The 24,899-nt window shown below is 42.8% G+C and overlaps 1 protein-coding gene across 1 annotated transcript in view; it reads left to right on the forward strand.

Moving 5' to 3' along the window:
• The first annotated feature begins 1,846 nt into the window (after positions 1–1,846).
• Positions 1,847–24,899, forward strand: part of GPLD1 (glycosylphosphatidylinositol specific phospholipase D1) — a 44,466-nt gene continuing 21,413 nt past the window's right edge. Inside the window, exons 1-11 of the mRNA XM_074987588.1 lie at positions 1,847–1,928; positions 3,610–3,707; positions 6,440–6,550; positions 10,029–10,077; positions 11,615–11,669; positions 12,651–12,758; positions 13,955–13,982; positions 14,078–14,217; positions 15,421–15,486; positions 18,432–18,552; positions 19,373–19,512. Of these exons, the coding sequence (XP_074843689.1) occupies positions 6,485–6,550; positions 10,029–10,077; positions 11,615–11,669; positions 12,651–12,758; positions 13,955–13,982; positions 14,078–14,217; positions 15,421–15,486; positions 18,432–18,552; positions 19,373–19,512 (773 nt within the window). The 5' untranslated portion in view covers positions 1,847–1,928; positions 3,610–3,707; positions 6,440–6,484. The remainder of the gene's footprint in view (positions 1,929–3,609; positions 3,708–6,439; positions 6,551–10,028; positions 10,078–11,614; positions 11,670–12,650; positions 12,759–13,954; positions 13,983–14,077; positions 14,218–15,420; positions 15,487–18,431; positions 18,553–19,372; positions 19,513–24,899) is intronic.

Below are 24,899 nucleotides of genomic sequence, written 5' to 3' on the forward strand. Positions count from 1 at the left end.
GCTAGACTGGGTGGCTCCCCCAGCCCTCCTGCTCCCAGCAATTAACTCAAGTGTTAAGGTTTCAGCACCTAGGCATAAGGTAATTGCTATTCTTAGCGATGGAGATAGCTGCCGTTTCTAGCAGTTATCGTCATTGGTAGGTATCTGCCTGAAGCAGCAGTATTAAGAAACTGCAAATGGCTTCTCTAACAGCCACATGCAGCTGAAAGCTGCCCTGCTGGCGACCTTTAACAAATCTAATGGTAATCCCTGCTCTACATACAGACAGTACATCTTATTTCTGGTGCCAAACTATTCAAATACATCAGAAAAGTACCTAAACTCAACTGGTTTATGTCAAGTTACAAGCCCTTGGAACAAATTGGAGACTTTTACATGTATTTTAATGGGAATTTAGTGTTGCTCTTCTGAGTTTTTGCCTCTGAGCAGAAGTTTGGGAACGAATTGTGCTCGTATAGCGAGGGATGAGTGCACACTTAAATTCATGAATAGTAAGAGAAGTAAATTCATGCTAGTCCCTAACTTTTGTTAGTCTTCTTATTAAAGGCGGGTCTAAATTTAAGGCAGTTTTTAATATTATATCTTGTTTTTCAGCACACAGGGCGGTGGAATTTTTCAGTAAACATGAGGGAAATACAAACTATAGAAAGGTAGGAAGTGTGTGGTTACTTAATTGCATATCTGTTGTGGCAATTTCCTCTGCCCTCCTTTTGTTTATTTGCCTGTCTTCAGAGAGTGAGCTCATCAGAGGCACACCTTTTCTGTGTGGAAAGTGCTTTGCCTATGCTGCAAGCAGCCAGAAGTTTTAGAAAAAAGCATAAGAACTACCATTAGGTATACACCATGTAGCTGCATGGATTTTTTTCTGCTTGTATTCTTATCACCCATCTTAAATTAATTTGCATTCCTCTTGAGGTAGATGTCTGGAGGAATTAGTAAATTACTCTTGGAATGGAAATTTTAATAACACAAACAAATAAAGAAGAATTAAGGTTCTGTTTCATCAGCCACATGTAATATCACTTCCAATGAGAGAAAAAAAGGTTTGTGCAGTTAAGGCCCACATCTACAGCCTTGCCCGAGCCTTAAAAGCACTTTAAGTTCTGCTTCTCTTTGTATACCATAGTAATCCCGTTGAATGTGTGCTTACATATATATAGTGCTTTAAAAATGCTTTTAGTATCCTTCAGTGCAATATAAAATTTATTATTTATATTATTTGATCTTTTCTCAGAGTTCTGGTTTTATTTAAGTATCTGTCCATTATTTTATGCTTTTTATTGTAGAATGTAAAGATTGTGGTTTTATATTTTGCTTTATTTCTTTGGTTATGAAATAACTAAAATTTAAAACTGTTAAGTTAGAATGTTTCTTCCCCAACCCAGTCTTGTAAACAGAAGTGATGTTTCTTACCATTAGTTTTACTTTGGCAATATGTTGCTGACAGAGTTCATGTTACTTTTGATTCATTGCACTTTAAGTATTAACAATAAACTTTTTCTATCATCAATTGTATTCTGATTTCCTGTTCTCTCATCCTTCCCTCTTCAGTTGTTACTAAAACACCAGGATGCATTTCAGGCTGGGAGCCTTTATCCTGATGCCTTTTACCCTGCTCTCTGCAGGAAAGGTAAGAAAAGAGTTTATCATAGCAGAGTTAGTATATTTAAAAAAAGACTATTTGCACGGTTACTGGGATTGCCTTGAAATTTGTGGCTGCCTGGAGCTCTTGGTAGGGTTATTTGAGCAAGGGCTTCCTGAGATCAAATCCCCTGAAAGAATCTGCTTTTCTTAAGGTTGACAGATTATACTAACTTTTTGGGCACCCTTGTCTTCCAAAGGTCTACTGGCTTAATGGGACAGAAATGGGAGGGTGAGCTGGAAGTGGTGGAAGAGATGCTGAGAGACACATACCAGTCTACTCATAGGTTATGTCTACAATTACTTTGGTATAATTTTGGAGGGCGGTAGCTGCCATAGTCTATAGCTTCATAAAAAACAAACAATCCTGTAGCACCTTAAAGACCAACAGTTTTAGTTATTAGGTAATGAGCTTTCATGGGTAATATCCACTTCATCAGGTATAATTTACGTTACTCAGGGTGATGAATAATCCACATTCCCAAGCAATGTGAATTAGAATGACCTAAGCACCGGACTGGATAGTACTGGGCCTTCTGGAGAACTTCTCCAGCCGACGTAGCTGTTGCCTCTTGCAGATGTGAAGTTAAGCTGACAGGAGAGCTCTCTCCCATCAGCTTAGAGTTTCTTTACGAGAAGCACTAAAGTTCAGAGCAGACATAGAATATCTGATGACTGTTTGGAGGCCTGTTCTGAAATAATTTTGAATCTTAATCTTGTTTTGGAGAAAGAAAGTCTATGTAATAAAATTACCGTTACAGTTAGTGTTATTGGTACCAATCGCTATGTCTTGCCATGTTTCCAGTTCATCTATCCTTAAAAATGAAGAGGAAAATTAAAGGCAGTAAAATCACCTAGGGGACCCTGTCAACATTGCTGGGCTCAGCATTTGACATCTGTTTTTTTTAAATCATGTTTTTAATCTGTCTTCTTTCCAGATTCTAGAAAATTGTTTGCTCTGTTCCACAAAACAAGAGTTGCACTTGGCAAGAATTCAAAGTTACAATGCCAAGTAGCATAGCAACCTTTACTCCCAGAGTATTAGGTACACATACAGAATTTGTGATCCTGGCGCAGTATCAGATGAGACAAGATCTGAATTGTCCACATCCCAAGTGAGACCTTCCTTCCTTCCCTCCGTCCCTCCCTCTGTGCCTCCCTGCCTTGATTGGGATTTGCTTGGATTCCCTACAAGCTTGTAGCACCATAAAAATTGGATTGATTCATCTGGCCACCAGCCTCTCTCTGCACTCAGCTAGACTTCTCTGCTTGAGGTGTAATATACTTTTCTGTATCTCACCTACTCTGAATCCCATGAGGGCAGAAGCGGGGTTGGAATGAGTCTCCTGAATTGTTTCATAAAAATACAGCAAGTAAATTTAGTATTTGTTTTGACATATAAAACAAGCACAAATGCTTTACAGTGGATGCTGCTTCACTTACCCCTTCCCATCAGAGGTGGTCTGATAATGAGGCAATTGGAAGGAGGCTGGTGAGGCGCTAACGTACATATTCAGCACCTCATTAGCATAATGGTGTCTGCTTGAATTTCTAAGTGCAAACTTCAAATTGCAGATTGACGGTGTAGATGGGGCAGCTTCAAAATGAGCTCCCTACTTTGACATTCCTGTACTCTGATCTAGTTTTGTGGGAGTAAGGGAGTGTCGAAGTGGGGTGCTTATTTCGAAGCTGTCCCCTTCTTCACTGTCAGTCTGCACTTTGAAATTCATGCTTCTGCCATTACACTAATGATGCGCTGCGTATGCACATTAGTGCCTCCTTAGCCTGCTTTGAATTGCCTCATTACCATGCCACCTCTGACGGGAGGGGGTGAGTTTCGAAGCATCCAGTGACCCTTGGTACGATAAAATGTTTCAAAAATAACATTCTTAGAATGTGCGCCCGAGCAGATATCCAGCTTGTGGATCAAATCATATGATGGTATAATTTTGTCTTTTGACGTTGCAGGAACGTTTCATGATGTTTCTGAAGACACTCACTGGGCTCCATTTCTTAACACTAGTATCCATTACATCAGAAAGAATTACCCTCAGCCTTGGGAGGAGGTAGGAAAAGCCCTTTAATTTCTATGGGCTTTTTAAAGCCTCTGCCAACCAGCTTTCTTACCTAAGGAGCATTGCCAACCTCAAGAGATCAAAAATGTGAGGAGATATTGAAGTCTTAGGACAGTCTCTTGGCACTTGAACTCCCCTGCCCACCCCCATGGGATGTACATGTGCCAGTGTGGCCCACTCAAGGCTGTTTAAGGTGATTTTGGTCCTTGCTACAAATGTGCTGTCCCCCACATCTGTCTCCTGCCCCACAATCATCTTGCCCTTCAGTCCCTCATCAGTTCCATCACTGCCACCCTATTGATTCAGCCCTTCTGCAACATTGACTCTCAGTGCCACTTCATCCTCCTAGCACTCACATTATCTCTTCCGAACCCACCATCTATACAGCCCCCACCCTTCTTACTTAAGGCCCTCTAGAACCTCCATAGCATTGTTTAGCTCTTCCAGCCTCACCTCTATTATTCTTAGAGTTCCCCTCCTGCCCTTGCCTGTCGAGGTTACAGTGGGGTCCCATCTCTCATTTCCCAGGCTTTCATCCAGAGCCCAGCTCCATGGGGCTGACAGTAATTCCTAAGTAAAATTAAACTTCATTCAGGATCTTGGCATAGCACTCGTAAATAGTTAGGATTTTTTTCCAGACTTCGCTGAAAAAAACAAACAAACGAGCATATCTGCCATTTTGAGAGTGTTCTCACAAGATCATGAATGAGGCTTAATTTTATTTAAAAATTGCATCCTTTGCGATAGATTTGCGAGAGTTGGCATGTCTCTCTAAAGTTTTATGTGACTGAAATTCATCTCTCAGCTGGCAGGAAGAAAAATTAACTATTTTTTAATTAAAAACTGGTTTTGTCATTTGATGATTACTTGCTTTTAAGCCATCTCTGGCAGGGAAAAAGAATTACTTTCCAATCATGTTGATTTTTATCATGTACATTTTCAATGGATAGGTTTCTGATGGAATAGTCACATAAGTCAACATGTTGCAAGTGATTAGTGGACAGTCAACCTGATATTTTCAGAGTATGTTGAGCCCCACTGAAAATCAGGCCCCCTTGTAAGGCACCCAAAAACACTAGTCACCTTTGAAGATCTTGACTCTAGCTCTTACTTACCTTCAGATTTTGTGCAGTACGTGTTCTACATGTGTGGAGTGGGGGTAGAAGAGGGAAAAATTTGATAGTCACAAGTGTAAACAAGTTTGAGGATCATATCCCTGCCCCCTGGAGGGCTTGCCAGTTTTGTTAACTTTTGTCAGCCTTTGCTCAGGAGAATCCAGTAATTGCGACATCAGTTCAAGGCATTTTATAGGTCAGCTCCGAAGTGCATCCCTAAACCTGGGAGGCTGGACAAGAGCTTGTGCACAGGTTGCCAGCATGTTCCCTGGCTCTGGACGGTACTGTTCACGTGGACTGCTTAACTTTCATGAGCAATAAAAACATCGAGGGGAAAATATGTGAGTTTCACATTTAAAAAAAATCTCTAAAAACAATCATGATTTAATGGAAACCACCAAATATCTTCTCCACTTTTGGCCTATGAAAGCTTGGGAGAAACTTCTAATTAGATATAAGGTAGAAGCTTCTAAGACAGAAGGGGATATAACTACAGTAAACCCTTATTTTAACAGCTTAATGGGGAAAGGGGCATCTGTTAAACCTGAGCGTCCATTAAATCAGAGGGTTTACTGAGACCCACCCACCCAGACTCCCCCCAGCTCCAATTTCCCCCAGTCCAAAAAAAAGAAAAAAAAGAAAAAAGAAAGCCAGCTACTGACCTGCTGCTGAAGGAGCTGGAGCCTAGCGCCACTTGCAGCTGGAGGTGCCCCCATGCCGCATGGCTGCAGGGAACCCCGAGTGGCATGGCTGGAGCTTCCCCCAATGCTGCATGGCTGCAGGGAACCCTGTGCCATGTGGCTGGAGCTTCTGGAGCCCACTGTGCAGCCTTAGGAGCCACTGGAGCCACCACACGCCCCTCCCACCAGGGGTGAGGGCGTATGCAAGTGCTCTCTGCCCATGTACACGCCCTACCCCTGGTGGGAGGCATGTGTGGTGGCTCTGGCAGTGGCGACTGTCCAGGTAGCGGCAGCTCTGGTGGCTGGTAAGTCCGTTACTTTTTTATTTTGGGGGCTGGGGGATTGGGACTTAGAAATTTACAGGCCTCAATTAAGCGGGCTTTGGGAACAACGGGGGCCTGGCAGAAGTCCGCTAAATCAGGGTCTGTAAAATCAAGGGTTTACTGTATTCCCAAGTGAAAAAGGAATCTCTCTGAAATTATTCAGGGCTTTATTCTACTACTTTTATGTTGAGCAGTGCTCGCACAGTTCCTCCATTTTCTTGTCTGAGAATACTAGCATAAATATGGCTAGGTGGGTTCAGTCTGGAAAGAAGCTGAGTACTCTGTCCCAGAACACTGATATGCTTAATTGAAAGAAAATGCGTAGGCCTATTAATGTCAATATAGTGAAACAATATAACTTGATAGTCTTGGACCTAATGCAGTACCGAGTGTTAGTCATGTAAGTAAATGCTTTGATGGATCTGGAACAAGGACTTCAGAGGTATGTAGACACCTAACTTGCATTGAAAGTTGAACCCTTTGTGAGTAAGGGCTTCTTAATGCACTGAACAGATGAAATGCTAGTTCCTTTTTTGAAAGATAGTGGGGCGGCAGTAAAGCAATTGCGCATTGCTACGGGCATTCATGTTGTTGTTGTTGTTTAGGATACTGAGAAACTGGTGGCTTTTCTGTTTGGAATTGCCTCTCATATGGTGGCAGATGTGAGCTGGCATAGCTTGGGCATTGATCAAGGATTTCTAAGAACCATGGGAGCAGTAAGTGTACATTTTGTTGCTTAACCATACCTGTAGATATGGGTATTCATAACTTGTATTTACAAATAGGGTTTTAACTCAGGGTTAAAAATCAAGTTCCCTGACCTTGAAACGATTTACACGCACATGCTTAACTTCTGACACTGATACAGCAAACATTATTCAGAGGAAAGTTGGCCACATTTTGGGACTGTTAACATTAGTGTCACTTCATCATCAACATCATCAATAACTGTGGGCTCACCGCCCGTTGGTGTCTGATGCCTCTCTCACTATTTCCTTCCATCTTTCCCTGTCCAGTGCGGAGTGGCTTAGTTTCTGTAGACTAGCTCTGCACCAATCTGCTATATCATCTATCCATTCTCTGTGGGGTCTGCCTCTCTTCTTCGAACTGTCCATTATGCCGCATACTAGGGTCTTGATTTTTCATTCATCATTCATTCTGCAAATATGCCCAAATAGCTGTAGCTTCCGTTTTATAACCTTCTGGAGCAGGTTCTCTTTTGGCTGTATCTTTCTGTATAATTCCTCATTGGTGACCTTCTACATCCATCCTGTTCTCAGAATCTTTCTATAACAACTCCTTTCGAATGCCAATATTCTTCTTTTCGAATCTTTTGTTATCACCCATGTCTCACATCCATACAACATGCTGCCGAATACACACATTTTCAAGACGCTCAGCTTTGTTCTTAAACTAATTGCTTTGCTTTTCCAGATCTTATCCATTGCTTTGAAACTTGCTCTTCCTTTTGCTATTCTAGTCGCTATTTCCTTCTTACAGTCTAGATCGTATGTTACGTTGCTCCCCAGATATGTGAACTTCTCAACATTTTCTAGTTCAATACCATCTACACTGATCTTCCTTCCTATTTCCTTATCTCCAAATACCATTGTTTTTGTTTTATTGATGTTCATAATCAGTCCGTACTGCTTCCCTTCTTCATTTAACACCTGCACCATTTTTGCTAGCTTCTCCTCATCTTCCTCAATGATAACTATTTCATCCATGAACCTCAAGTTGTTAATTCTTTTCCCATGCACAGATGCCCCTTCTACCTCTTCCTTGATCTTGTCCATCGCTCTCTCCAGATGTGCGATGAAGATACTTCATGATATTGGATCTCCTTGTCTTGTACTTCTACTTGTTTTAAACCAACTTCCCAACTCCCCACATGTTCTCACTGCTGCCTCTGCATTGTAATTGATATCCTTCAACAACCATATCAATCTGCTATCTATCCACTCTGTATGACTCCAACACCACCCAAGGCACTTTCTGATCTATACTGTCAAATGCCTTTCAAAAATCGACGGAGTGAGTGTATACGTTCTTGTTCTTTCGTCAAGCTTTCTCTGCTATCAGTCTTAGTGCCAATATCTACTGTACAGTACTTCTATCTTTTCTGAACCCCTCTTGCTCATCTGCTATATGTTCTTCTATCTGCGATCATAGTCTCTCAGTCAGTATCATCATCAGCACCTTGCCTAGATGACTCGTTAGGGTAATCGTTCTGTAGTTCTTGCACTCCAGTGTACTTCCTTTCTTGGGTATTGTCACTAGCACTGATCTTGTCCATTCCTTAGGTGCCTTCCCTTCTTTCCATGCTATATTACATAGTCGGTGTATTTCCTGAATCATGCTTTCTCTGCCGTATTTGATCATCTCTCCCATGATCTTATCATTTCCGGGGCTCTTGTTGTTGTTTAGTCGTTTCACTGCTTTTTCTACTTCCTCCTTTGAAATATCGGTCTTGGTCTCGATGATCAGTGGAGATGTCTCTTTCAGTTCTTCAGTCAGTCCCTCTGAGACACTCAGGTCCAACTGTGCTTTGTATAGGTCAGTGCAATATCTTGTCCATCGCTGCATGATCTTCTCCCTGTTCATGAGCACTTCTTCGTTCTCATCTTTGATCGCCATCTGCTTCTCTTTCCATTTCCTATTAATATTCCTAATTGTCTTATACACCTTCCTGATCTTACATTCTCTGTAATACCTCTCTGTATCTTCACATTGCTTCTCTAACCATTTCTCTTTATCCTTTCTGGCTGCTTTCCTTACCTCATTGCATTTCACCCTTTGTTGCTGTTTTGCCATCTCAGAGACATCTCTTCTGATCTTCAGTGCTCTCTTCTCTTGAACCAACTTCACTGTCTTGGGGGTAATCCACTTCTTATTGATCTTTTCTTCTTCTGGAACAGTCTGCTCAATTTCCTCTTCTATAGCCATGGCTATCCCTGCAACTCTCTTATCTAGGTCTTTCTCTGTGGCGATATTCTTAATCTTCTCTTTGAGCGCTGCTCTGTATGCATTCCCTGTTTCTTCCTCACATAGTCTTGCCACATGTCTTCTTTTTTTTAAACTGTGTCTTACATTTTCTCTTGAGTTTTATCTTGATGTTTGCGATCACTAGACTGTGGTCTGAGTCTATATCCTCTCCTTGGAAAGTTCGTCACTGCTGTACTGAAGTTATCCATCTTCTTCTTATCAAAATCATATTGATCATGTTCTTGGACTTCCCATCATTCAAGTGCCACGTCCACTTTCTACAGTCCTTTTACTGGAATCTAGTGTTGCAGATCACCATCTCATGCTCTGTAGCAAACTCTAGTAATTTCTCATCTCGTTTATTTCTTTCTCCAAATACAAACCTTCCCATGACTCTCTCCCAACCTTCGTTATCTGTTCCAACCTCCGCATTCCAATCTCCTCCGATGATCAACACATCTTTCTTCGGTGTTTCCTCCACTGTCTTTGTCAAGTCTTTATAGAATAGCCCAATCTCTCCCTCCATACTGTCTGACATAGGTTCATATACCTGAATGACTGAAATGTTGAACAGTTTTGCTTTGAATCTCGCTACCGTAATTCTTGCACTCACCAGTTTATATCCTAATAATGCTCTCCTAGCTGTTTTGCTAAGAAGGAATCCAAATCCTGCTTCATGCTTCGTTTCGTTTCCTGACCAAATGACTTTGCAACCACATATTTCTCCTGATCCTGTCCAACACATCTCTGCCATTCCAAGTATATTGCATCGGTATCTCTCCATCTTCTTCCGAAGCAGCTCTAATTTTCCAGTTGCCCACAGTGTTCAGACGTTCCATGTTCCAGTGGATAGCATATGTGTTAGTTGTAATTTTCTTTCGGTAGCCAACTTATCGACCCAACACCAATCGCTCTATTGGTATCGGAGACCTTGTTTATCCGGGTGACGTCTGAGCCGGCATCTTTTATCATTTAGTTGTACTGTCATCAGATTTCATTTGTATTGTTGTTTGACAGTCAACCCATTGATACACCCTTGACCAGCCCTCCTCCTTCATCCAGGCTTGGGACTGGCATGGAGCTCATAGAGGCTTCATGGTGGAGTTAGTGTCACTTCAGTTGTCCTTTTCTGTTTGTACTGACAGATGAGCAAAATTTTGTTGTTATAATTTGTTTTATACATGTAATATATGTTTTAATTTTTTCCAGATCGATTTTCATGGCTCATATTCAGAAGCTCATCATACTGGAGATTTTGGTAATTTTTATATTTACTTATAAGAACCAATGAGGTCCCATTTCCTGTGTGAATACCAACCTACTGTATAGTCAAATGTTGGGACTGATTCTGCTTCCTGATGGTATATAGGAGTCAGAAAAGAGCAACAAGGACCCTTACCTGTCTCTCTTCCACCATCCCACAAGTCCTTGTGTAGGACTCCTATGGATGATAAATGGGAAGAATAATTGCTAAACTGTTCAGTACTGTGTAGATTCTGGGCAGTAGAACCATTTTAAATTAAGGCAATGCCACTTCTACCTCCAACCCTTCCCCATACCATCCAGGTTCCTCTTGATAACATATTCTGGATGTCCGGATTCTGCATAAAATCACCTTTGCCCTCCCACCCTGGAGCTGCAGGTGTTGTGTGTTACCTTATTTCTACTAAAGACCACCCCAGAGTTACACTCGTATGTATTTTATTAAATGCCACTGTTGGATTAAACAAGGAAATAGAGAACTAGTTTTCAGGCACACAGCCGCTCACACTCATATCCTCTGCACTCTTACACATACCGAGGCAAACTCACACAGGTGAAGGATTGCATAGAGGTAGCAGAGGAAGCCAAGGCATAGTGGCTGTGTCTACATGGGCGGCCTGCGTCAGCAGAGGTCACGGTCCACTCACCATAAAAGCGGCTCAAGAAAGCAAGCTACTCGACAGAATGGCTCACCGGAAGCTCTGCAAACAGGACTACCTGGGGAACCAGAAGTCTCTTCAGTTGACGGAGGTGTCTACACAGGCTCTCTGTTGACAAAACACTGTTGATGGGTGTTATACTGATCGGGGAGAAATAGCACTGCTGGCTGAACAGCTGAGTTTTGTGGACACACTCTTGTCGGAGTGCTTTAACCGTGTAGGCACTCGGCAAATTTTGTCGACAAAAGCCCAATTTTGTTGACAGAGGCTGCCTGTGTTGATGTCACCAGTGGGTCCAGTGTGTCTGCCTGGATTCGTGAATCTGTGGCAGTGAGCTGATTGTACAGCCCTCTTGTCAGCTTGTTCTCTTGTCAGCTTGCTGTGTAGGTGTTTGAGTGCAGGAGGGTATGAGGGTGTGTGCTTGAATGCTAATTCCCCTTTTCCTTTAATCTAACAGTGGCATTTAATAAGTACATATGAGTATATCTCTGGGGTGGTCTTTAGTGGAATTAAGGCAACACAGTGCATCTGTCTGAAGACAATACAGGAACTGGCCTTTTCTGCTTAAAGCCAAAATATAAGCAGAACTTCAAACTTCAAGTCACCACTCTGAATTTAACTGTGATAATGCTTTTATTGTGTTCTGAAAATGCAGACTGCTCATCCTCTCTCTCTCTGCATCTTGCTTTCATGTATACCAGCAACATATTCCAAGTCATAAATAGTTATTTCCCTAAAATGGAACTTTACAATGTTAACATACACAGTATCCCTCTGCAATATTACTCAGGCCCAGTGATTTACATCTTTTTTTTTTATGATGTTTTGCGTTAATATAGTACACTGTCTTTTCTCCTTTCTCTCTAAACCTAGGAGGTGATGTGTTAAGCCAGTTTGAGCTTGATTTTAGTTACCTGAAAGCAGACTGGTAAGAGCAAGCTTGTATCAGTGTTTTGCAAAAATACTCTCATTCATTTTTACTGCACATGTAACATGTAGAGTCGATGCTGATTTCAGGATGTTCTAATAAAATAATATTTGTTTGTATTGTCATGGCACCAAGAGTGGTAAGATCAGAAAATTATTCTGGTATAGATGTAATACTTACATACCATGAGTGAGAGAGAGACACCGTCTTGAAGAGAAGACAAAATGGAAGTAGTAGTATCCCCATTTTACACATGAGATAACTGATGCAGCGAGGTGAAGATATTCACCCTCGTCATACAGGAAACCGAAAGCTAAAAATTCAGTTTTAGAAATAGCTTGCTGGAAAGTCCTAGCAGTTCTTTATATGACTCAGTGGTATTATCTTTATATGAGATATCTCTGCATAGTTTAGCTATTTGTGGTTGTGAGTATAGATATTTATATAGTGTAGGGAACCATAAAGAAGTCCCTATTGCTTATTTTATGTCCCATAAATTGAACACTACAAGGACAAGATTTGAAATTAACATTAAATGGACACCTGCTTCCATTAAACTCCAACATTCTGACTCAAAAGTAAGACACTAGCATCAGGTACATTTTAAAACAGTTTTATCTACTCTTATAACTTACAGTTCTCAGGTACAATATACTTTATTAACAATAAAATTGAAGCGTTGGTTGTGTCTCATTTTGTGTAATTAGGGAGAAGTTCATCCCAGTGCTGAAGGTCCTTGGCACAGTTTAAGACCTGGCATAGGTCTGCGTGGAAGGTGGGGTAGGAACAATTGTGTTAAATGTGAATAGGCTGATCCCAAAAGGGCAAAGGATAGGCTTGGGGACAGGTAATGGAGAGGACACATTCCAGGATTAGGCAAATCTACTAGCCAAGAATCCCATGGAGGGAATTACATAAAATGAATTGTGTTTTATTGGACTGAATGGGAAAAAACTAGTTGTAACTCAATATTGTTTTTAGGTATGTACCGGTCAAAGACCTTCTAGCTATCTATAAGGAATATTATGGCCAGGAAGTCATAACCGAAGACACAATTATTGACTGCACATACATGCTGTTTCTTGAATTGTAAGTCACTGAGTTGTGAACTTATTATTTCGCAAAAAAGTGTGGGTTAAAATTATAACAGCTCACAGAGGAAGTACCTGAATCTTCCTCTCTACATAGGAGATGAGCTAGACCCAAGCTTCTTTCCAAATCACCGCTGAGCTTTGGGGACATTTGGAATGAAATTTTTACCTTCATCCAAGTTTCATAATTGTTACATTTTATTAATAGATGAATACACTAGTTAGGCTGTATTGCTTAACGATATTAACAGATCTGTGTTGCAAGATAACAGCAGCACTTGGAAGCTTGGCTGTGTTGTAGCACTTCAGTGGTGAAACTCTGATCTTCTTCAGTGAAGAATGCAGCGTAGATGCATAGCTTTAGCGAACTCACTTGCCCAGAGACATTTCCACCATCGCAGACACTTCCAGAATGCTGCCGGTCTGAGGGTGTGTAGGGAGGTTGTCTGTCTTAGCTAAGAGAACCTGATTTGTGGTGAGGACTACTTTAGAATACCTTGAGGCTCATAGCTGTGTTCATTAATTCAATTATTTACTGCCAGGCTGTGTCTACACTACATACCAGTAATGGCTGCTGATAGGATATCTGTAGTTTACATGGCCACAGTGAAAAGCAAGCTGCATCCAGAATGCCATGTGTAGCTCTGTGTGTCAGAGAATGGCTTCAGCAGGGCCCCACTGCCAGACTTGCCCTGCAGCGAGCAAAGGCCCTTGTGGGAAAATGCAGTGGGGAAAGATTGAGTTGCTGCTGAGTCTTTCCCCACAGCCTCCCCCCACCACAGACTTTCCCCACTGGTAGTCTTTTTGCTGAAGTGGGGAAGACTATTAGCTGTAGGGTGTATATTTGGGTGCCTACCCACAGGCTCAGAGGTGTCTTTGCTTTTTGGCCTAAGGAATGCCTCACCACACACACTGGTATGTATGCCTATGCTGCAGGCGGTGTAGATGTACCTATACTTGTACTGAGTTGCACAGCATTGTAGACAGAACAAGTATTACACAGTAAAGAGCTCTGCCTCTGATTTTACATATCTTACTATGTTACAGTAATGAGCAAGAAAGTTTCTCAACATTAGTGTCCTTAAGGTCTGCTAACTACTGGATTATTATATTATGGTCCACAAAGGCTTTGAAGTAGGTTATTTTCATATTATTTGTTAATGAAACACATTTATCTGAAGATTATTTTTGCAGGTATGGCGAAATCCTTGCTGTTGCCAAGGTAAGTTGTTAATTTTTCTTGCTAACAACTAGGTACACATTAGTGTTAAGCTACACTGAACCATTCCACTAATCACATTGCATTTTGTTTTGCAGCTTTTCCCATCATATGCTAGCAAGTCTCCTTTTTTGGTGGAGAGGTTCCATGAGTATTTCCTTGGAGGGCTGGATGACATGGCATTTTGGTCAAATAATATTTTTCAGATAGCAAGCCACATGTTAGAAAATGGGACCAGGTGAGATGATGTTGTGTATGTTAAGATGCATCTCATATGAGACTACAGTAAAGTCAAATAGGTATCAGAGGGGTAGCCATATTAGTCTGTAGCCACAAAAACAACAAGAAGTCCTGTGGCACCTTGTAGACTATCAGGTTTTTTAGAGCAGATGCTTTCATGCGCAAAGACCTGCGTTGTCACATACATCTGACGAAGTGGTTCTTTGCCTGCGAAAGCTTATGCTCCTATAAATCTGTTAGGGCTTGTCTACACTTCAAAGTTAAACTTTGAAGTGCCAGCTCGCGTGTAGCTGTGGCTAACCCACCAGTACTTCGAAGTGCCTGGGCAACTTCGAAGTCCCTTTACTCCTGAGGTTGCTGCAAGGGAGAATTAGCTAATTGAAGTGCTGCATGTGCAGTGCAGCACTTCGTTAACAGTCTCCCGACACGCTACTTACCATCCTCCCTTCGAAGTAGGGAGGTAGTGTAGACAAGTCCTTAGAGTATAAGGTGCTACAGGATTTCTCATTGTTTCTAAAGTCAGATAAATTACCTTTGCTGTGTTCAAGGTATGAAATCTGTTTACTTGTTCTCCAGGAAGCAGATGAGCCCCAGAATTGGAGCATGAAACCAAAGACCTTACTTACTCAGAATTCAGTAACGCTAAGGGCCCAATCCAACTCCCATTGAATAATTTCACTGAGTTCAGAGTAAAAATGATGCATAATTGTCTAACAGTTGAATGTTCAAGCTCATGTTTAGCTGGTATTCTTTTCATAGAAAACTTTATCACTATGATACCACTTATCCAAGTATTTCACCTTTGCCAAGGTAGCTTCACAACCCCAGCTGCAGGAGGCAGATATCAAACAATTATATTTTTAGTCTATACACTAGAAAATGGCATTGGATTATAATCTGCTGTGTTGTGTGTTCCAAAAATGTCACTTTAATTAAAAACACTTTGCCTTATTAGGATTAGCAATTTATTAGCGCCAAAGTAATTGGTTACATAATTGCATATGATATGCTTCTGGAGTCTAAATAATTTTACAGCAATTTTATAGAAAAGAAAGTAAAGTCTAAGGAATATAACAATGTCGTAATTTTGAATAAGCAGGGACTACTGAGGGAGAGGACCTCACTTCCCAGATTTTCATGTAGTTTAACTTTTATTAAAATAAATATTCAGCAGAAAAATCTGTTTTCCCTATTTCTTCAGTGGCTGCTTCATACCCGAGAATCCTCTGTTTATAGAGTGCAATGGAGAGCATAAAAACAGCGACATGTGAGTATAATGCTGAAAGCTGCAAAGATTTATCTCTGAAGGAGGAAACAGCCATTAGTGTGGAAATCTAATTACCTGGGTAACCTGTCAAGGTTCCTCACTTCTCCTTTTTTGGAAAATCTTTACTCCACGGGAGAGTATCTTCATATATGAAGATAGATACTAGTTTGATATTTCCTTTGAGTATAACTTAGGCCCTCCCCAACCCAAACAAATCTACTTTGTACAGAGAAATTTTGCTAGTGTTGGGAAGGGCTTCCTCCGATATGCAGTGCAGATAGCATGTGGCGTGGGCTCTCTGTCCCTTGGGGCTTCTGTTCCATCACCTGTATTAGACCAGGAGCGTGACTTCTGCACACTGATACATGAGGTCTTGTGGCTCACTGGCCTGTACATCTGCCTCTCGCACAGCTAACATTAAAAAGCCTTACTCAACTGGTCTACATGCTTGTAGAGTCCAACTCTGTAGCACTTTGAAGTATGTTGTCCCCTCCATACCTATTCCACAGTTATCTCCCTCCTTATGTTGGAGCCAGTGGTGATGACAGCCATTGGGGGCCCTAGGGCAAGGTGGGAGGGTGGCCCGGCTCTGTGCCGCCCCAGAAGGGGTGGGGCCAAGGGCACTGAGCCCTTAGCACTTCCAGGACCATGGTGCTGGATCCCCCACAGCTATGCAGAGTGGTGCTACTGCCACTTCAAAGGGGCCAGGAGGTCTGGCTTCTGCAGTTGCTGAAGTGGCTGAAGCTTTGGGCCCTCTTAAAGGGCTGGGTCCTGAGACAACTGCCCACTTTGCCCACCGCACCCCCCCGAGTGGGCCTGATAGGAGCCCTCTGTGACCTTTTCACTACTAGTGAATTCTCATTGAACTGCATCTGCAGTGTGTCAGCCCTAAGTACATCAGAGACACAGGAGTTAGTCAAACTTTGAACATTAGAATTCATATTGTGCTATTAATATCTACACCCTAAGTGTTTTTTTTATCCCAAGAATTCATCGTTTATTTTATCCTCATTGTAATTCTCAGAATGAATCTAAAATCCATGATCACATATTCAGTTTAGATAACAAAGATTCAGCGTTTTCTCACCCTGTATATCTGAAGCTTTTGTACATGATTCTGTTCAGTTTGCATCTCTCTGGTAACCGATGCAGTGGAGTGCTGTGGGACAGCACAGCAAAGAGAAATGAATCACAGAGAAAAACAAGCAAGAGGGAGAGAAAAAACACATTGATAGAGACAGGAAAGAGAACTATCAAATATAAGGGGTGAGAGAAAGAGAGAAAGCAAGATAGCAGACGGTTAGAAGAGATTCCTTTGAGGATTGTGTTTTTCATTTGTGCATAAAAGTTTTCATCATCTAGCAAACAAATAATGCCTCATGCGCAAACTGAAAAAGACTGGGTATTTTTGCTTGACAGGTACATCATCTTTTTATAAATCTCACATTTTGGGGGAGCCTGGAGACATGTGAGCAGCGTCACCTGTATCTTACCACTTAGTTAACTGAGATTTTAAATTAAAGAGATTGGTTTTTATTTTCTTTTTCCCTTTGGCTGCTTCCAGTCTTGGTCAAGGGAGACAAATATTGTGTGTCTCATTTATGTTACTTATTACCCTACCCACGTCTGTACTGCTTCTCCCTTTCGAAAGGGGAATGCAAATGTGATGGATCAAAAATGCAAATTAGGTGACAATTTGCATATTCAGCATCTCATTTGTATAACAACAGCCACTTGTCATTCAGAAGTGCTGTTTTGGAAATGCAAAACAGCCAGGTAGATGAGGTTTCTTTGAAAGGAAACCCTGCTTTCGAAAGCACCCTTCTTTCTGAAATACAATTAGGATTTCATTTTGAAAACAGCACATCAGGAACAGCAAGTGGCTGCCATTATGCCAACGAGGTGCTGGATATGCAAATTATCACCTCATTGGCATTTTTGATCTGCCACATTTGCATTCCCCTTTTAACAGGGAGGGGCAGTGTACACAGGGTCTAACAGAATGTAGATTGGAATCAAATATGTGTATGGCAATGGATTTACTAGTGTGAGAAAAGGCAGGTAGAGGATATTCTAGAAATATATTCTACTAATAAGCATTTTTGTTCTGTTCATTTGTTTGATTTGTTCAGGTTCTTTGCTTGCCTGTGTATTACTGTTCTAGAAATCACTAATAATGCATGAAAGAGTTTGTATGCTTATGGCTGTAAAAGAACAGAATCAAGTTCCAGTGACAGGTGTACACTAGCACAATTCAAGTCCATTTGTACACAGCACAGTTTGAATGACACTGATGTAATTAGGTAATAACTAGGCACTAGATTCTCAGCTGTTGTTAACAGGTATAGTTCCACTGACTTCAGTGCAGTTAAATTGGTGTAACTCAGTAGCTAACGTGGTTCTATGGCCATACTATAAAAATTGGGTGAATGGCCATCTGAATGGCATGATCTTCAGCTTTTCTCATTATATAATCTTAGTATAAAATCTTCAGACCAGTTATTAAATTGCATTTAAAGAGTTTATCTAGTTAATGATCCCCTCAGCAGTAGAAGACTGAGAGTGGACATGATAATAACTTTCAAGTACCTAAAAGGTTGTTAAATGGAAGAGTGAGATTAAATTATTTTCCTTGGCCTCTGAGGATAGGACACAAAGCAATGGGCTTAAATTGCAGCAAGTGAGGTTTAGGTTGGGGCATTAGGGAAACCTTCTAGCTATCAGGGTGGTTAAATATTGGAATAAATTGTCTAGGGAGGTTGTGGACTCTCCATTGTTGGAGATTTTTAAGGGCAGATTGGACAGACAACTGTCAGGGATGGCCTAGATGGAGCTTGGCCCTGCCATGAGTGTAGGGGACTGGACTTGATAACCTCTCAAGGCTTATTCTAGTTCTAGCATTCTGTGATTCTCTAACTTCTATCAGTGTCTCTTTATCTCAACAGAATTGAACAATCCAAAGAGGAACAGCACAAGAACATGACTTCTTCACTCACTAAAACAATTGAAAATAATATAAACTATACAGAGAAGGGTGTTTACTTCAATATGCAATCCTGGGCAACAGTAAGTCTTTTTAGATGACTAGTGGACGGGGAGATAGATGGACAATACAAAATTTGGATCTGCCATAAACTGTTTTGACAGAGTCTCCAGATGAGGATGGTACCATTTTACACGTGTGAACAGCTATTATTTTGTTATATGTAATGATATTACAGTATGACCATGTCTATACTAGCCCTCTTCTTTGAAGGGGGCATGGTAATCAGCCTGAGCAGAGAATACTAATGAAGTGCTATGATGAATATGCAGCACCTCATTAGGCTAATTCTCCCCGTGGCAACGTCGAAGTTGCAAACTTCAAAGTGCCAGCTTGCCGTGTAGCCGTGGGCACTTTGAAGTACCCACCCAACTTTGAAGTGCCCTTACTCGCATGCCGGCACTTTGAAGTTGGCAACTTTGACATTGCCACGGGGACACTATTCATTGCAATGCTTCATTAGTATTCTCTGCCTAGGCTGATTACCATGCCCACTTTGAAGAAGGGGGCTAGTGTAGACACAGCCTATGTGTTTAATATTCGTGGTTCATAGCAGCAGCTGGTCACCCTTATGGGCCAAGAAGGAACCCTACCCATAATGCAGTAGTGCAATCTTGGTCACTTGTGCTTTGGATTTATTAGGGTTCTGCATCTTTCTGAAGTAGCACTGTGGACCTGATCCAAAGTCCACTGAGAGCTGTGTAAAGACTCCCACTGACCTGCACAGGCTTTGGATCAGGACCAAAAGAAACTGGTGTTAAGGAAAATACACTGTGGGTATTTGTGTACGTTGTCTTATTATTCCTGTATTTCTTGAAATATCTCTTTCTTTCTTTCTTTCAGAAGTCCCTCCTCTTTATTAACAGTGCTTTTGCAACGAGTATCAGGAGAGTGTTGGCACTCACACGTCACAAACCTTCTAACCACGTCTCCAAACCTACAGCCTCGTACTTTCTGAAATCACCCTATGCCAGGCTGGGATGGTTGGTGCAATTTTCTCTCTCCTTTCTCCTTTCTCTTGCTCTTCATTTGTGAATGTGTTAAGCAGCTGCTGAAGTATTACATCTTTATTCCTTGGAGAGATTTTAAAGGTACAGTTATGGGCCCTATTAACCAAGATGCAAATGCGGGCAGTTGAAGAACAACTTATTTTGGCTCAGCATTGCTGTGAAGGTTTTGAGATATGGAGCCTTTTTGGGACCATATCCATACTGATTGAAAGTCATCATCAAAGTTTGATCCAGAGCGAAAACCCTGGAGAATGATGCTATCTTATTTTGCACTAGAGAGATCACCCCAGGGTTACATTCATATGGTTTTATTAAATGCCATTATTGAATTAAAGAAAAAAGAGGGGACTAGCTTTCAAGCACACGCTGACACGCACTCATACCCTCCAGCACTCATACCCTTACGCAGGTGAACTCACGCAGGTGAAGACAGCAGAGGGAGCCAAGGCATAGTGGGTCCAGTGTGTCTGGCTGCGGTCATGAATCCAGGGCAGTGAGCTGATTGTATGACTCCCTTGTGAACTTGCTCTCTTTGGCTAGAGCAGCGGTTCTCAGCCTTTTCCAGATGAGGACCCATTTTGATAATTCACGAAGATGTGGTGACCCAAGGCAAGTCAAAACGGGCGAGAGAGAGAGAGAGAGAGAGAGTGCGTGCGTGTGTGGGGGGTGGGGAAGCAGTGCCATAACTAGTTAATTTTGCGCCTGAGGTAAGAATATAAAATTGTGCTCCCTCACATTTATATATTAATAGTTATTCCATAAAAAAGGAAAATACATTAATAAAATAGTACTGTTTGTTTATTATAGTTTATTATTTTATTATTATACTTAATCTGAGTTGTGGTGTGGGGAAGAGTCATCCTAAACTGCTCTCTCCTGTCCCCAAATTAAACCCGACACTCAGAGACTGGAGGGGCTGTCGCGGTGAGTCACAAATAAAACAATGAAAACTGAGAAATCAGCTACAGAGAAGAGAAGGGTGGGCAAAAGGTGGGAAGAGAGAAGGGTGTGTGTGAAAATTACTGCCAGAGACTATTAAGTGGCTTGCCTGGGATCACTACAAATATGAAAGAGACTGAAGCAGTCTTTGTAATGCATAAGGTGGGGTGTCCAACTTATTTTTAGTGGGGCACAAGGCAATTTTTTAAATGTCATAGGGGCTGAACACAAAATAGCCCCAAATGGCCACCACCACCCCACTCTCACCCCCAGCCTTAGACCCTACCTGCAGCCCAAAACTTCCCCCAGTTTTAGACCCCCCTCCTCCACAGCCCCAAACCACCCCCAGCTTTAGATTTTCCCCCCACGCCCCAGCAGCCCTAAACAGCCCCAGCATTAGACACTCCCCCTCCTCCCGCCGCCTGTTCACTGTGGCTGCTAGGCTGGGCAGCTCCCCCAGCCCTCCTGCTCCCAGCAGGTAACAATCGTTAAAGCTAATTAACTCAAGTGTTAAGCTTTCAGGTAATTGCTATCTCTAGTGATAGATATCTGCATGAGGCAGCAGTGTTAGGAGCTGCAAATGGCTTCTTTAACAGCCACATGCAGCTGGGACCTGCCCGGCTGTTGGCCCTTATCAAATCTAATGGTAACCCATGTTTGGGTACCAAACCATAGGTTAGGAATCCCTGGGCTAGAGCCACACTACCATGGACAATCAACTCGCTGAGGGTTGATCTTCCGGGGTTTTATTTCATGCAACACAACCCTGGAGCGCCTCATGAGTGGCAAGGAATAAAGAAGGTCAGTGCGAAGAGTGATCCCGTTCACCTTCCTCTGTGTAGACAGACGTGGAAGTCAACCACCGATAAGTTGATTTTAACAACACAGTTGGCGTAGCTAAAACTGAATAGTGGTGTTCGACTTCTATGTCTAGTGTAGACATAGCCTTTGCCAGCTTGAGTACTCAGGAGCAGTCAGAACCATCCATCCTGGGGAGAGGGGAAGGGGCCCAGGGCCAAGGCCCTGGGCCTCGTCTTATGCCTCCACCCTCCCCAGCCAAGACTAACTCTTGCAGCATGGTGATGGTGAGGAGAGAGCAGGGAAAAAGAGGGAGAACTATAGCTTTTCCCATCTGTTATAAGCTTCAGTCCAATAACAATTGGCCTGTCCCACTGCCCTAGGATGCCGTATGACCATGACCGCTGTCCCAGGACTCTGTATGGCCGTGAGTCATCAGCTAACAGCATATGGGACTTTGATCTTCTCTTGATGTGGCCTCTCTTTCTTGGGTGGGTTCTTTTTCCGGGCTCAGCTCCTATTCTCTGGCCTTCTGGCTGTTGCTGGCAGTTGGTTGTCCAGACAGGCTGGCTTCAGGGGCTGATTCCATTGCACGCACACACATGTTCACTTTCCCCACTCACACAAAGGAAAGCTCTCTTCAGAAAGAAAGAAATCTCTTTTATAAAAGGAGCAGCCAGGATTTCTTACAGACTGACAGTATCCATAAACAATTTCCTACTAATTTGTAATACTTAGTAGAGACGTAACGGCTGATGCAAACAAAGCTCATTAAACAAAATACAGCTGTACAGACCAAAGCTATACCTACAAAGTAAAGCTACTGTTACAAAGCTTACAGAAAGTGATAGGATTTAAAACCAGCAATGACTGAAAGTTACAGAATTTACATCTGCATTGTACTGGATTTAGCAGAGGCTTTATACAACAAAACAAATGGTACCACCCTTTCTCCTCTCCAGAAGAGTATCCATCCTGTTTATGGCAGACATACAATGGAGGAGAGGGATGGAAGAAGCTTGCACAGCTGCTAAGTCTTTCTATATCTGCTCTGGCGCTGTCTCCAGGGCTATTAATCTGTGGGGTGACCATCCGTCCCATATTTGGCAAGATGGTCCCATATTTGGGATGCCAAAAAAGGCATCCCTACTTATTTTTAAAAGGGACTAATTGTCCCATATTTAGGCCCTCCGCTGCTGACCTTTTCCGCCAGCAGCTGCTGGTTGGAGAACACGTAGGTCACTTCCCTGAGCCTTGGGAAAGTGGAGGGAGTGTGGGTGGCTCCCGCTTCCCCGGGCTTGCGGTGAGTGCTGGTGGCTCCCACCTCCTTTGCGGCTCCCCAGGGCTTGGTGGAGTTGGGAGGAGTGGTCCCTCTCCACATATCTCCCTGTCCCATATTTGGGACAGGGAGGTACGGTCGCCCTATTAATCTGGCACCCTTCTCATGTATTAATTTAGTAAATAAAATGCCAGTTTGTTCTTTCTCTTTCAACCTTTGCAAGCTCCATCAAACCAAGAGGCTCACCAAACTAAGTCAAATGACCAGAAATAGAGGCAGAAATAATGGCTGATGTGAGCAGCATCTGTTACACTCCTTGTGTCTGTTTTTCACGCTGGTTGGTTGCTGCCAAGTGCTACAGTTCAGTAAATAAAACTATCTCAGGGGTCTGCAACCAAAATAGCAAGAACAGCCATTTTTTTAAATTCAGTTACCAAATCAATACTTCAGGAGCCACAGTGCATGTGAATATGAGACAGTCCTTAATAAATACCATCAAACTGTATTTTTGTAGCCCCTATTTTAAGAACCGTGCACACATGATGATTTGACTAGTTAGAAAGTTTGTTACTTTCACCCCGGATTGGAGAGCAAACGAGGATAAGGAAAATGCTGCACCTGGGGATAGGCTCTTAAGCAGGAAGGAGCAATGTTCACATCAACCCTCCATGGCCCCCATTCCCAGGTGTTAGCCGGTGGCCAGGTAATGTGCGGTGAGGTACCAACTATGCCCTTGTTACCATCCGAGTCTTCAACTGCTAGAGTGCAGGGCTCCTTCGCAGCGGGCAGCCTGGGCCAGGCTGATGGATGCCCCAGGGTCCTAAACACCCAAGTCTTTTACTGCTAGAGCAGGGAGCTCCTAGCACTCTCACCTATGGCCAGGCTGTGGTAACCAAATGGTTAAAGTTCTTTTTGTTGTGCCGGCTGTGTTGTAGTGACAGAGAGTAACAGCAGTCAGGCTTAGATCTTAACTAGTTACAAGCTTGTTAAGCTACAGTTATAAGCATGCTGTTACAAAAGGCTATTGTCTACTTCTTATATGCTAGCAGACTACAGGTGTTAACAGGTTACATTACAATTCAATACGACAATGTCTTAATGCAACAGCATCTATCTATAGAGCTCTAATTCTTTAACTGTGCGCACCAAAAGGAGACCTTAATGTGGGTACATCTTACCCTCCTTAATATGGGTATATCTTACCCTCCTTGCGTCTCTCGATACCAGCGTAGCCAAGCCAGGATCAGTCACTCAATTCCATGGAAAGATGAATACGAGGTTGGGCGTCCCCAGTTGCGGACCTCGGGAGGCAATCACCTGACCTGACCAGCAGGTAGTTGGTGGGAATGCACTCAGAGTGCTGCTGGGCCCATCTTTATACCCCTGGGTTACGTATTCTCTTTCTTATCTATGGTGCCAGATTATACTGGTCTGTCTTTTGTGATGCCAGTTTTTACAAGGGCAATTCTTACTTAATTTGTGCTTGTAAGACAGGAGATAAAGAATTTGGGAGTACAGGACATTCTTTTACAAGGGCGGAGATTTCTCTTCTGGGATGGCTGTGTGGGCGCATCACTCCATTAATGCCAGCCAAGGGCAGGTCTCTGAGGCTCTTTGTTAACGGTTAGCCTGCTAGCCCTCTATCTGTGTTTTCAGTTCCTCAGGGTCACGATGAGCCAGCACATCTGGGCCCCTTTAGGAAGACATCAAAGACTGTGCTGTTTAACTGCTGTTCAGTGCCCTGTGTGCTCTGAGGCACCTTAGAGGGGAGGCAAAAGCTGGTCTGTAGTTGGGAGATTTTGTCTGGCTACACCAGGCTCTACCTCTCTTGGCCTGCAAACCAACCCCACATCGCCAGGCTTTACTCGCCTCAGCCCCCCAATCCTCCCCACAATCCCCAAGCTTTAACCCCCACCCTACAAACCTGCCCAATCCATCCCCAGGCTTAACCTGCCTCAGCAGATGAGCTCCTCCAGCCGCATGTGCTGCTACTGCCCCTCCGCAGCTGCTGCCTCCTTATCAGTGGGGCTGCGCTGCTCCAACAAGGGCAGACTCAGATGACCCTCCCTCAGCTGTCCTGCAGGCTTAGCACTTCCCCCACCTGCAGTACGGGTGGCTCCCTGCCACCGCTAGAATAATGGAATTAAATTTAATTGGTTTAACAGCTGGATCCCTCCTGCCTCCCTGCCAGCTGCTAAACCAATTACATTTAGTTCCATTATTTCAGCAGGGCAGAGAGCTGCTAGAGGAGTCAGTGGTGGCAGCGCCTGGAGCCAGAACTGGCTTCTTAAAGATCCGCAGGTTGTCGACTCCTGGACTATCTAATAGGTCTCCATGGAGGTCA

The sequence above is a fragment of the Carettochelys insculpta genome, chromosome 2 (genome assembly GCF_033958435.1).
Source record: "Carettochelys insculpta isolate YL-2023 chromosome 2, ASM3395843v1, whole genome shotgun sequence".
In the NCBI taxonomy this organism is placed as follows: Eukaryota; Metazoa; Chordata; order Testudines; family Carettochelyidae; genus Carettochelys; species Carettochelys insculpta.